Source organism: Narcine bancroftii, chromosome 1 (genome assembly GCF_036971445.1).
Source record: "Narcine bancroftii isolate sNarBan1 chromosome 1, sNarBan1.hap1, whole genome shotgun sequence".
Taxonomy (NCBI): Eukaryota; Metazoa; Chordata; class Chondrichthyes; order Torpediniformes; family Narcinidae; genus Narcine; species Narcine bancroftii.
In genome coordinates this window covers 149,168,483-149,182,503 of record NC_091469.1, presented here as the reverse complement: position 1 = coordinate 149,182,503, position 14,021 = coordinate 149,168,483, and the positions used below count along the sequence as shown (strand labels likewise).

Below are 14,021 nucleotides of genomic sequence, written 5' to 3'. Positions count from 1 at the left end.
ATGAATCACAATATTTTATTTACAAATAACCATTTAAAGGTTTAAATTTTATTTGGATACGTATTTTAAAATAAACCACTGTTGGCTCCTGTAGCCTGCTGTTTAAAGCCTGTACAGAGCCGATGGCGGCCAGACCAGACACATGGAGCCCTGGAAGATGGCAGCAGTGTTGAGACTTCACTGTCAAGTATTTTATGCCAGGCATATAGGAGGTCCCCTGATTTTAAGAAGAAATGTTTATGTTTCGGATCGTCCCATATGATAGCATATAGGATATATTTCTTCTCTTCCTGTTTTTCTCCCCAAAGAAAACAATCTCCCAGCTAATTTTTCTTTATATACTCAATCAAGCTTGTTGACACCATTGTCATTGCCCTGTCTAGTGCAATCTCATCCTTCCTGTGATAAGGTAACAGGAACTCTACCCAATAATCCAGATGTGGTCCTAATATTTTAAACAGGTCACATTTAGCATAGTTAGCTTAGCGGTTAGCGCAACGCCTTTACAGTGCCAGTGACCCTATTTCAAATCCGGCACTGTCTGTAAGGAGTTTGCATGCCTGCGTGGAATTCCTCCAGGTGCTTCTGTTTCCTCCCGCCCTACGTAAACGAATGGGGATTGTAGGTTAATGGGGGTCTTTGAGCAGCATGGGGTCATGGGCCAGTAGGGTCTGTTGCCGTGCTGTATGTCAAATATAAAATGCAAAATTTAATCGTTCTGTTCCATCATTCGACACCCTGATTAGAACATAAAACACTACAGCACAGCACAGGCTCCTCAGCCCTCGATGTTGTGTCAACCCATATATTGTTTAAAAAAAAGGTACTAAACCTACCTTACCCCGTAACCCTCTATTTTTCTTCCATCCATGTGCCTGAGTCTCTTAAATGGCCCTAAAGTTTCATCCTCCATCACCATCCCTGGCAACCCACAACTCTGTGTCAAAACAACTTACCCCTGGTGTCTCCCCGAAACTTCCCTTCCTTCACTTCTGGCTGTCCACCCTATCTCTGCCTCTCATAATCTTGTAGGCCTCGTCTCATCCTTCTGTGCACCAAAGAGAACAGTCCTAGCTCTGCTAACTTTGCAAAAAGACTTGTTAGGACTTTATTCCCTGGAGTCTAGGAGAATGAGGGAAGTTTTGATTGAGGTATATGTAATGCACGTTGAAAGAACCAAAGACTTGTTGATCCAACCAAGGCTTTGATTAACTAAAAGACTGGAGCATATCACAAGTAGGTCAACCAGTCCAGAATGACCTGGCCTGGCTAAGAGCAATCCTTTAAGACCTGCCAGTAGGTGTGGCTACACTCTCAGCCAATCACAGTCATCCTACACGACCATCTGTACACATTGGTGATAGAATCTGTCCGATCACAGTCTACAAGATTATGAGGAGTATACATAGAGTAAATGCATTAGGTTTTTTTCCACTGAGGTTAGGTGAGACAAGAACTAGGGGACATGGGTTGAGTTTGGAAAGTGAGATGTTTAGGGGAGGAACTTCACGCAGAGAGCGTGGAACGAGCTGCCAGCGGAGCCGGTGAATGTGAGTGCAGTTTTGATGTTTAAGAAGCACTTGGACAGGTAAACGGATGGATGGATATGGAGGCAATAGGTCTGGACAGAAAAATCGAGAGTAAAATATGAAACACAATGCTGGAGGAGCTCAGCAGGTCAAACAGTGCACTTTATATGGAACCATGGAACATTACAGCATTACAGCACAGAAACAGGTCCATTCGGCTCTTCCAGCCTGTGCTGAATCATTTTTCTACCTAGATCCACTGACCTGCACCCAGTCCGTAGCCCTCCATACCCTTCCCATCCATGTACCTGTCTAAATTCTTCTAACAGAAGAATCTTAAGATGTTAAAATATCAAAGGTAAAGATACATGACCTCACATAAGGTTGTATCATTATTAATGCTTTATGAAGTACTGTGTGCTTTTGACCTGCTGAGTTTCTCCAACATTGTGTTTTTACTGGGCAGGGTAATCGTTCAGCACAGGCTAGATGGGCGGAGGACCTGGTAATGTGATTATAGCATACTATTATCATTGACCTGCTGAAGCATTTCCTGGAGCCATGGAGTTCTACAGCAAGGAAGCAGGCCCTTCAGCCCTACTTACCCATGCTGACCAGCTTGCCTGCATCCTGCCCATATCCCTCTAAATACCTTTCAAATTGTTGGCAGGGATGGGATTTATGAACATTAAAAAAGAAAGATTAGCATGAGATATACCTTGTTTTTAATTGCCTTCATTAATCTGCTCGATTGTTTCCAAAGATTTCCTGTGTTGTCTCTCCAGGTAAGTGCTGGATATCGGAGAGTGGTTTGCTAAATATCACCACAGTGACATTTGAGGACCGAGGGAAGTACACCTGCGTGGCTTCGAACCCTTACGGCAGTATCAACTACACGGTGACTCTTCGAGTCACCTTCACCTCAGGGGATATGGGCATCTACTACATGATTGTTTCCCTTGTGGCCTTCACCATTGTGATGGTCTTGAACATTACCCGTCTGTGTATGATGAATAGTCACCTAAAGAAGACGGAGAAAGCCATCAATGAGTTTTTCAGGACAGAAGGGGCCGAGAAACTGCAAAAGGCCTTCGAGATCGCGAAGCGGATTCCCATCATCACCTCAGCAAAAACCCTGGAGCTGGCGAAGGTCACCCAGTTTAAGACCATGGAGTTTGCCCGATATATAGAGGAGCTCGCCAGAAGTGTGCCTCTTCCCCCACTCATCATGAACTGCAAGATTTTTATGGAGGAGATGCTGGAGGTTGTGGGCATGGATGAGCCAAGCCATATCTATGTAGGAGATGCACCAGCAAGACAAGACACTCAAGATGAAGTGTACACTGTACCAAATTCCATAAAGCGTAGTAACTCGTCAGCAGGGGACTCGGACGATGCATCCTTGCATGAGCAGCCCCGGCAGATTGCAATTAAGGTATCTGTCCACCCCTTGACTAGCGAGGGGAGGCTTCCCCAGCAAGGAACCAGCCACCAGCCTGAAGAGGATGCCAAGGAATTAGAGGCAATGCCAGGGGCTGCGGACACAAACTCTGAACCCGGCCTGACAGAGAGTGCCAGCGAGGTGGTCCCGCCCACCGCCGTCAAGAGTGATCACATCACAGTGGCGCTGACAGAAAGCAGCACGCACTCTCTGCCACCCGTGATTGGGAAACCTTCCCGGGTTTTGTACGAGAGCCATGTATAGTGGACAAGAGGTCTGACCACCCCTTACCCGAATGACGGTCTACAGCCGATACCATCTTAACAAAAAAAACTTTACACGAAGATCATTGCAGAAGAGAAGCAAATGTAATAAGGCATGTTTTGTTTCAAATTCTGTTGCTTCGGATTAATTTGGTCTTGATTGACATCACATTTAAATAGTTTATTTGTTTAAAAAAAAATTTAATTTTTTTTGGCAAGAAGATGTAACCTTCCACAATGTTATTTTCTATAAAGCACTTCTCGGTAAATGTCACCTTATGTAACCGTCCTCAGAACTATTTAATCTGTCAATTTTAGCTCACTGTCCCACACTTGGTTGGTCAGACTTAATGTTAAATTGTCACACTATATGCTTCCTGCTGGATTGTAGACGGGTTGATAGAAGTTTAGTATTCATTGAGGTAAATTTACCAAATACAATAAATATTTATGCACAAGTGTCTCAGCTCTTAGGCCCCAAGAAAATGTTGGAAATGCACAACATCTCTCCACTTTATTCTGTCCAGTATTCTGCACCACAGTAAAGTCAACTGAAGGGAAGGTGAAGGTTTTTTTTTGGTGGCACTCCTGCACCTGGATGAGGAAGGACCCCTGGATGGGTCATCTCCTGCTCCTGATGCGTCCTCCTCTACATCGGGGAGACCAGACTTGGATGGGGAGACCATTTCGTTGAGCACCGCCTTCACTTTTAATCCATACCGACATGTCTGTCCGTGAACTGGAAGTAGAGGCCCTCTCGCCACACCTGATATTCCGTTTTAGCAGTCAGAGAGCTCTCTATTGACTTCTCCAATTTATGTTAATCCTTCCCCCATTCTCTCTCTCTTTCTCTTGCCTTCTGTCTCTTTCCCTCCCGCTCCCCACCCCCTTCCCTCCCTCCTTTCACTTCTCTCCCTTCTATCAACCCACCTGTATCCACCTCTTACCTCACACCCGCTGGCTTGCGTTCCTCCCCCTTCTGCCTTCACCCCACCCCACCTTTTCATTCAGGCTCAGGCCCGAAACCTCGACAACCTTTTGCTCCCTCACGGATGGGGCGTGATCTGCTGAGTTTCTCCAGTACTTTTGTGTACTGCACATTTCTCCCCTACGGAGGCTCCCTTGACCTGTGAAGTCTCTTGAGCTTCTCTTTGATCAGATAACTTTCTGTCTCAGAGGTGTTTGCTGCAATGTACTCTATATCCCCAGTCATTATAAACCACGAGTCAAGAAACCAAGTAAGTATTCATGATATAAGCTACATTGAGATTGAGATGATGAGAAAGTTTATTGTCGTCTACGTGAACATAGAACGCTAGAGAACAGTACCGGCCCTTCAGCCCACGATGTTGGGACAAACACGACGTTGAGTCTGATGAAAAGATGCAGAGAAATTCTTGCTGCAGCTACCAAGGTATGTACAATGTACTAATAAGTATATATTAACAGATTGCACCAGAAGATTAAAAAAAGTAAATACAGTAAAACCCCATTTATCTGGAATTCAAGCAACCCGAGAAAAAAAAATTGCTGAAAATAAATAGTTAAAACATCCGGAAGTTTCAAATTGGCACGATTTTGCTATTATTTTGCCAATCATTACAACACACAGTCTTAAGCAACTTGAAAATTTACTTATCCGACATCTACCAAACCCCATAGTTGCTGGATACCAGGGGTTTTACTGTATAAAAGGACATGGAGAAATATTCACACTTGCAGAAATTATGCTGTTTCAGTGGGTGCAGATGGATCCTTGGTGGCCTTGGAGTGGAGTCATGGTTCAGGTGTATTGTGTTTGGAAGAATATTAGGTTCGGTGAGTTCACAGAGAGACGAGTCTGGATACAAGAGCTACAATCACAGGTAACATTAATGAACACACAGGAGACAAACGGGAGAACGTCAAGCAATACCCTATTACTATATAACTAAACACTATATAGACATTCACACCGGACTCGGATTGGACACGAATACCAGTGGCTGCCTATACTGTACGCAGTCACACATGTGTGCTCATTCAACAGACAGGGACTTCAACACACACTCCCGGTTCCCTGTACCCAGTGTGGGTCTTCGGAGGACATTGCCTGTGATGCACTTGGCATGTGTCACTTTCTCCTGCCTTCTGCGTTCCTGGGCATTCGAGTTGCCAAATCAGAACATAATACAACCGGTCAGTGTACCTTCCACAGAGCCTTGTCGGAAAGGTTCTGCATATTTGCAAAGTCCACCCCTTAAGTGAAATGGAGCAGTGTGGTGATTGGTTTCTCAGGTGCTGTTGTTTGGTATTGGACTCCCCACTCAAAGCATAAAGGCATGCAAATATTCGTATACTGAGGAAGTCATAACTGAAGACGATCATTCTGGACAAATTTGTTGCAGTCGAGAATAAACAGTCACTGGTGAAGGGTTTCCTCATTTCAGACCTAAACGTTTGACCCCTTCAACTGAAATTAAACCTTTTCTTTACAGACTCTCCTGTTCAGCATTCAGCTTGTCAAGCACTGTCCAAATCATATCTTTCATGGATTCACTTTGTTAACAGCAGTTTAATATCTGTTTGCCGGCCCTCTTCACCCAGTAACAGACCACCAATCTGTTGATTCCAGTTTCCATCTTCATCATATTCAGGTTTAAAGTCATCTGAAACAGTGCTTCTCTGAACCCTGGTACACACACAATACACAGCAAATAAAGATAGCATATATATATATATATATATATATAAGAAAAAAGAAAGAAAAAGATATATATATATATATATATATATATACATACAAATATAATTTACACACACAAACACACACGTATACAGACATTTACAGACATATATAGATATATATATTACACACACAAACATCTTCTTTGGCTTGGCTTCGCGAACGAAGATTTATGGAGGGGTAATGTCCACGTCAGCTGCAGGCTCGTTGGTGACTGACAAGTCCGATGCGGGACAGGCAGGCACGGTTGCAGCGGTGGCAAGGGAAAATTGGTTGGTTGGGGTTGGGTGTTGGGTTTTTCCTCCTTTGTCTTTTGTCAGTGAGGTGGGCTCTGCGGTCTTCTTCAAAGGAGGTTGCTGCCCGCCGAACTGTGAGGTGCCAAGATGCACGGTTTGAGGCGAGATCAGCCCACTGGCGGTGGTCAATGTGGCAGGCACCAAGAGATTTCTTTAAGCAGTCCTTGTACCTCTTCTTTGGTGCACCTCTGTCTTGGTGGCCAGTGGAGAGCTCGCCATATTACACACACACAAACATATATATTTCTATATATATATATATATATATATATATATATATACACACACACACAAACACACACACATATACAGTTTTTTATATATATATATATATATATATATATACATATTACACACACAAACATATCTATATAAAGACACACATATATAGAGAGATACATATAGATATGTGTGTACACACACACATAAATATTTGGGATTCCTCGGTTGCAGGTTACAGCTCCATCCTGTTATATAGATATCCCCTCTGTTCCCAATTCCCTGTCTTCTTTATTCAAGTTTAAGTTTATTACAATCCAATTGCACAAGTACAACCTTGACAAAACAGTGTTCTTTGGTCCTCAGTGCAACACAGTGCAAACACACATGCAGACATAAAACACATACAGACAAATGATGCATATGCACGGTATGTATATACAAATATTAAAATAAATAAATATTTTTGTTAAATAAATAGTTGAGTCATGGAGGGTTTGCATGAGCAGTTCCTCAGCCTCACTACTAATGGGAGGAAGCACTTTCTTAGCTTGGTGGTCATGGCTGTTTCTACTGCAACCTGACAGGAGTAGCAAGAAGATGCTGTGTGTGGGGGTTAGGGGTCCTCACTGATTTCACACACAGCAATCCCTGTTGATTATATCGATGGGTTGGGTGGGGGGGGGGGGGGGGAGGGAGATCCCAGTGATCCTCTCTGCCATCCTTTTGGTCCTGCGGATTGACCTCTGATCCACTGCTCTGCAGGAACCCTACCTCGCTGTGATGCAGCCAGCCAGGATGCTCTCAGTCGAGTCCTGTACAAAGTTAACAGGATGGTGGCCGGGAACCTTGCCTGCCTCAGTCTTCTGGGTAGATCACATTTCCCAGTTCTGAAGGAAAATCATAGACCCAAAACATTAATGTTATCTGGACCCACAGACAATACTTGCATTACTGAGAGTTTAAGAATTTTCTGTTTTAGTTTCCTATTTATAGCTTCCATGGGTTTTTTGATTTATAGAAAGCTGGCGTCGGTATAAGTGACAATAAATGTTCTGGATGCTGGTAAAAATCCATCCGAAACATGAGGATTCTGGGGAAAAAAAAGACCCATAAATCTTCTCAACATTGTTCACGTGTTTCCAATCTTGTTCTATCCCTCATTGGGCCTCATTGGTTCAGATCACTGGGTTGTATACAAGCCAATCTTGGGTGTTGATCATCCCTAGAATTCACACACTCTTGCAAAACATATGCCAAGAAATTAGATCTATTTGCGCATTTTTTCATAGTAAAACAATTGGACGTTAGACGACTTATTTCATTGAGCAAATATATGGCAATTTGAACAAATAATAAGTTAGCTCAGTTTCAGATTTCAGATTTATTGTCAGAGTACATACATGACATCACATACAACCCTGAGATTCTTTTTCCAGTGGGTGAGGCATTTAATGGTAGGGCAAAAAAAAAATACTGTACACAGCATAAACACGTAAACAAATAAACTAATGTAAATAGCTGTCTGTGTAATACAGGGAGGGGAAAAAAACACAATAAAGTGCAAGAATCTTTAAATGAGTCCCTGATTGAGTTTGTCGTTGAGGAGTCTGATGGTGAAGGGGTAACAGCTGTTCCTGAACCTGGTGGTGTGAGCCTTGTGGCCCCTATACCTCTTTCCTGATGGTAGCAGTGAGAACCGAGCATGTGCTGGGTGGTGTAGATCCTTGATGATTGCTGTTACTCTCCAGCAGCAGCGTTCCCTGAAGATGTTCTCGATGGTGGGAAGGAGCTTGCCTCTGATGTCCTGGACTGCATCCACTTCCTTTTGCTGGGCTTTACATTCAGGGGTATTGGTGTCCCCATACCAGACCGTGATGCAGCCTGACAGCACACTTTCCACCACACGACAGGGTTTCCAATGCCATCCATGGCCCATCCCTTCGCAAGCGAAGATGAACACGGTGCCTTGTAGCTTTTCAGCTTTAGGCACCGTGTGCCGGGGCAAGGACTTGGAGGCGAGTGCTTGCCCAGGAAAAACGCTTCCCTCTGGGTCCCATGCCACTGAGCTTGCCGGAGTGCGAGGCACGACAGCCAGAGTGACGCGGGATTGCCCTGCAGTGGTCTGTTTCAAGACCATGCTCACTGGCCGTTGTCCTTATGGATCCTTCGCCCACTGATTTTGCTGCTGCAGACCGCTAGGGAAACTGTTTCCCACGCTCTGTCACAGCTGCCAGCCCCTGCTGCCAGACTGATGTGCTATTTGCCCATAGCTGGGGCCCTTTCCAGGTACTGACAGCTGTGCCACTGGGTGTTTGTCTTCAGGCTCCTGGTCCATTTTCCTGATCGTAGCAGTGTGAAGAGGGCAGGGCCTGGGTGGTGGGAGTCCTTGACAGATTTGCTGTTCAAAGGTGCAACCTGCGCCTTTCACTCATGGTAACGTAAGTAAAATGCCCTGCCACAAGTTGTCAAGATAGAGGGGGCACAGCGGGCTGTTGTAGCCGAGCCCGGGGATTTGAAGTCAGAGTTCCCTTCTCCTCGCCTTTGCCTGAAGAGGCAAAACCTGCAAGGCAGCAGGTGGTTTGAATTCAGAGTTTACCATCTCTTAGTCATACCAAACTTCCACAAACTCCTGATGTTATGGGCCCAGAGTACCCCAAAACCCAGCAGCAATAGAAATTCACCAAGACAAATGGCTATTTAAATAAAGTTACTTTTAATTATTTTTAAACATGAAAACAAGATCAAACTTTAACTTGTTACTATTAACTTAACCTAATTTAACCCCCTTCTAATTCTAAGTGCACATGTATGTAATGTCTGTGTAAATTCAGAAAAATTCTTTAATTCACAGTCCAATCTCACTTCTCACTCCTCCAAGTTGACTGGTTGCAGCCAATTCTTATTCTGTGCACAGAATTTAACATTTATGAAGTTCACCAGGCTTTTGTGCTTGAAAGGTAAATGGTTACCGCTCAGGAAGGTTCTGGTCAGTTTTCAGCGAGGGATTTGTTGCTCATTGGACACCCACAACTGATCCCTTCTGATCAGCCACTTCAGTGTCTTGCCGAAGAAACTTGCACCTTCAGGGTTTTCCAGATGACAACCTCTTTCTTTAACGTCACCAGAGTTGCACGGTTTCAGAACTCCAAAGGAAATGGGCCAATGACAATTTTTCACAAGCAAAATATTTCAGTCACAATTGGGTCTAGAGCAGTGATTTTCAACCTTCCCCTCCCACCCACAGACCACCTTAAGCGATCTCTTACTAATCACAGAGCATTGATGACATAGGGATTACTTAAAGTGGTATGTGAGTGGACTCTTTGGTGTAGTCTTCCAAAGGCGCTATTTGCCTTGGCGAGTCTGTTGTCTATCTCATTGTCGATCCTTGCATCCGATGAAATGGTGCAGCCGAGATAGGTAAACTGATAGACCGTTTTGAGTTTTGTGTGCCCGATGGAGATGTGGGGAGGCTGGTAGTCATGGAGGGGAGCTGGCTGATGGAGGACGTCAGTTTTCTTCAGGCTGACTTCCAGGCCAAACATTTTGACAGTTACTGCAAAACAGGACGTCAAGCGCTGAAGAGCTGGCTCTGAATGGCAACTAAAGCGGCATCGTCTGCAAAGAGTAGTTCACGGACAAGTTGCTCTTGTGTCTTGGTGTGAGCTTGCAGACGCCTCAGATTGAAGAGACTGCCATCCGTGTGGTACTGGATGTAAACAACGTCTTCATTGTTGAGGTCTTTCATGGCTTGGTTCAGCATCATGCTGAAGAAGATTGAAAAGAGGGTTGGTGCGAGAACGCAGCCTTGCTTCACACCATTGTTAATGGAAAAGGGTTCAGAGAGCTCAATGCTGTATCTGACCCGACCTTGCTGGTTTTCGTGCAGTTGGATAACCATGTTGAGGAACTTTGGGGGGCATCCGAGGCCCTCTAGTATTTGCCAAAGTCCTTTCCTACTCACGGAGTCGAAGGCTTTGGTGAGGTCAACAAAGGTGATGTAGAGTCCTTTGTTTTGTTCTCTGCACTTTTCTTGGAGCTGTCTGAGGGCAAAGACCATGTCAGTAGTTCCTCTGTTTGCGCGAAAGCTGCACTGTGATTCTAGGAGAACATTTTCAGCGACACTAGGTATTATTGTATTTAGGAGAATCCTAGCGAAGATTTTGCTTGCAATGGAAAGCAGTGTGATTCCCCTGTAGTTTGAGCAGTCTGATCTACACAAAAGAGTCTGGAAAAACAATCAACTGAAAAACCTCACAAAGATTAACGTATACAGAGCCGTTGTCATACCCACACTCCTGTTCAGCTCCGAATCATGGGTCCTCTACCGGCATCACCTACGGCTCCTAGAACGCTTCCACCAGCGTTGTCTCCGCTCCATCTTCAACATTCATTGGAGCGACTTCATCTCCAACATCGAAGTACTCGAGATGGCAAAGGCTGACAGCATCGAATCACACTGCTGAAGATCAAACTTTGCTGGGTAGGTCACGTCTCCAGAATGGAGGACCATTGCCTTCCCAAGATCATGTTATATAGCGAGCTCTCCACTGGTCACCGAGACAGAGGTGCACCAAAGGACTGCCTAAAGAAATCTCTTGGTGCCTGCCACATTGACCACTGCCAGTGGGCTGATATCGCCTCAAACCGTGCATCTTGGCGCCTCACAGTTCGGCGGGCAACAACCTCCTTTGAAGAAGACCGCAGAGCCCACCTCACTGACAAAAGACAAAGGAGGAAAAACCCAACACCCAACCCCAACCAACCAATTTTCCCTTGCAACCGCTGCAACCGTGTCTGCCTGTCCCGCATCGGACTTGTCAGCCACAAACGAGCCTGCAGCTGACGTGGACATTACCCCTCCATAAATCTTCATCCGCGAAGCCAAGCCAAAGAAAGAAAGATGTGAGTGGAAAGAAAAAGATTGAGAACCACTGATTGAGTTAGAGACCAAAAAAAGACTTTGACACCTTCCATAAACTTTCCTACCCTTTCCTTAAACATGTGTCCTCTGGCTAATGGATAACTACTGGCCCAAACGACAAAGGGAAAATTTGCTGCTTTTCATTGAATTAGTTCTGAAGGTTCTTTTATAGTTTAACTTTTTTCCAACAAAGTAGGGCTCCCATGTGCCTTGTGTTGGGAGCGAGCATTGGGAGGGATCCACAGGAGGGCTTCCACAGAAGCCACAACCTTCTGACTTGGAGGGATGCACAAACAAAGTGATACACAAAAGTGCGGGAGAAATATGGAAGCTAAGAAGGGGATGCAGAGGAGATTTGCCAGGATGTTACCTGGATTGGAAAAAAAGTCTTATGCGACAAGGTTAGCAGAGCTGGGACTTTTCTCTGTGGAGCGTGAAAGGATGAGAGGAGACTTAATAGATGTCTACAAGATTATGAGAGGCATAGATAGGGTGGACAGGCAGTGCCTGCTTCCCAGGGCAGGAATAACAAATACCAGAGGGCATGTGTACAAAGTGATGTTTAGAGGAGACATCAGGGGTAAGTTTTTTACACAAAGAATTTTGGGTGCCTGGAATATAGTGGGAGGGTCTAGTCATTTTTTTAAGGAATATATGGGTCTGCACAACATTGAGGGCTGAAGGGCCTGTACTGTGCTGTAGTGTTCTATGTTCTATGTCGTAAAGGTTTGGGCGGCATGGTGTCAGCGATCGTGTCTGGGGTTCTAATCCCACACTGTAAGGAGTTTGTACGTTCTCCTCGTCTCTGCGTGGGTTTCCTCCCACCCTTCAAAAAACATAGTGGAGATCGTAGGTAAATTTGGTAGCACGGGATCGTGGGCCGAAAGGAGCTGTTGCTCTGCTGTATGTCTAAATTTTAAACAAAAACCCGAATAACTTTGCTTCCTCTAATCCTCCAGCACTTACGTGCATTGCACAGGCATCTGCAGACTTTCCTGTTTAAAACATAAAGAGGGTGACTTCCCCTTTACATGATGTAATGACACATTACTGTCTGGATTTATGAAAGGCTTAATTCAGGAGATTCCAAGCAGGAGACCACCTTTGCTGCAGTCGTGTTGCATGGTTAGTAAAATTCCGGAATATTCCTTTCACTTCCCAACGAAAAGCACCACGTTTAACAAGAGTTCACTGTGCAGAAAACTGGCTTCATGCCCCTCAAAGTGAAAGCAACCTCTTTTGGCAGCAGTTCTACCTGCAACTCCCACACATTGGAAGATAGCTCATCTCTGTTGCTTGTACTTGCCATCTGGACGATAGGAATGTTAGCTTTATCCGATTTCTCCACCAATGTGGATCAATCAGTTAGTGTGGGGGGGGAGGTGGGGTGGGGGGGAGGTGGGGTGGGGGGGAGGTGGGGTGGGGGGGGTGGAGGGGTCGAGGAGGGATGAAGTGGAGAAGGTCATTTCTGAGCACATTCAAAAAAAGGTGCAGGCGTATCGTTTGCAAGTCTTCTCGTCGTCACAGAGTGGGAGCACCGCGTTGCCTCCACACTGACAGAAGTGGTCTTGTTCTCTGTGCCGCTTATAAAAGCCAACAGTGTTTGTGTCTGGAGCTGTGCCCACTCTTCCGATGCAAACATCTTGCACATGAGAGTTTAGGTGTTGCTTGCTCAGCCCCAGGGAGGAAGGGAGGTTCTTCAGTGCAGTTGGGACCCTTCAGAAATAGGAGCAGGGGAAGGCCATTTGGCCTCTCAATACTGCTCTGCTGTTCTGGCCTTGAACTTAGCTCCACTTTTCTACCCATTCTCCATAACCCTATTCTTCAAAAATCTGCCCCTCTGTGTTTTAAATACCTTTAAAATGGTTATGAGCTGTCTGGGAGGAGTCTGCATGGGTTTACTATGGTTTCCTCCCACCCTTCAAAATGTATGGGGGTTGTAGGTTAAGTTGAGTGTAATTGGGCAGGATGGGTTTTAATGGCCAGAATCTGCTTCTACCCGGCTGCAAATATTTTTTTTAATGAAGCAGCCTCTACAGCTTCCTTGCGCAGAGATTCAATACTCTCTGGGAGTAGCAGTTCCTCCTCATCTCATTTAAATCTACCTCCCTGAATCCCGAGGCTCTGTCCCTGAGTTCCACTCTCACTTGCCAGTGGAAACAAACTCCCTGCTTCTACTTTACCTATTCCTTTCCTGATTTTATTAAACCAACACCCCCCCCCCCCACCCCCCGCCAGCCATTCCCACAGCCTTGTGATATCTGTCTCTGAGGACGATCCTGTGATAGCTGTCTCTGGGGGGCGACGTCAGGACATCATTCAAGAGGGTGAACCCTTGCAAAGTATTAAGCCCTGACGGAGTACCTGGCAAGGTACTGAAAATATGCACCAACCAACCTAGCTGGAGTGTTCATGGATATTTTGAACCTCTCACTACTGCAGTCAGAGGTTCGGTCCCATCTGCTTCATAAGGGCATCAATCATCCTGGTACCCTAACGAGTAGTGTGGGCTGCCTGAATGACTACTGCTCAGTAGCACTAACTTCTACTGTGATGAAATTCTTTGAAAGGCTGGTCATGGCCAGAATTAACACGTACCTATGCAAAGATCTAGACCTACT

The 14,021-nt window shown here is 45.2% G+C and overlaps 1 protein-coding gene across 5 annotated transcripts in view; it reads left to right on the top strand.

Moving 5' to 3' along the window:
- mfap3l (microfibril associated protein 3 like) overlaps positions 1-3,694 on the top strand; it is a 58,435-nt gene extending 54,741 nt beyond the window's left edge. For all 5 annotated transcript variants that reach the window (XM_069941393.1, XM_069941357.1, XM_069941382.1 and 2 more), the window contains one exon: positions 2,315-3,694. In XM_069941393.1, the coding sequence (XP_069797494.1) occupies positions 2,315-3,234 (920 nt within the window). In that variant the 3' untranslated portion in view covers positions 3,235-3,694. The remainder of the gene's footprint in view (positions 1-2,314) is intronic.
- Positions 3,695-14,021: the final 10,327 nt, after the last annotated feature.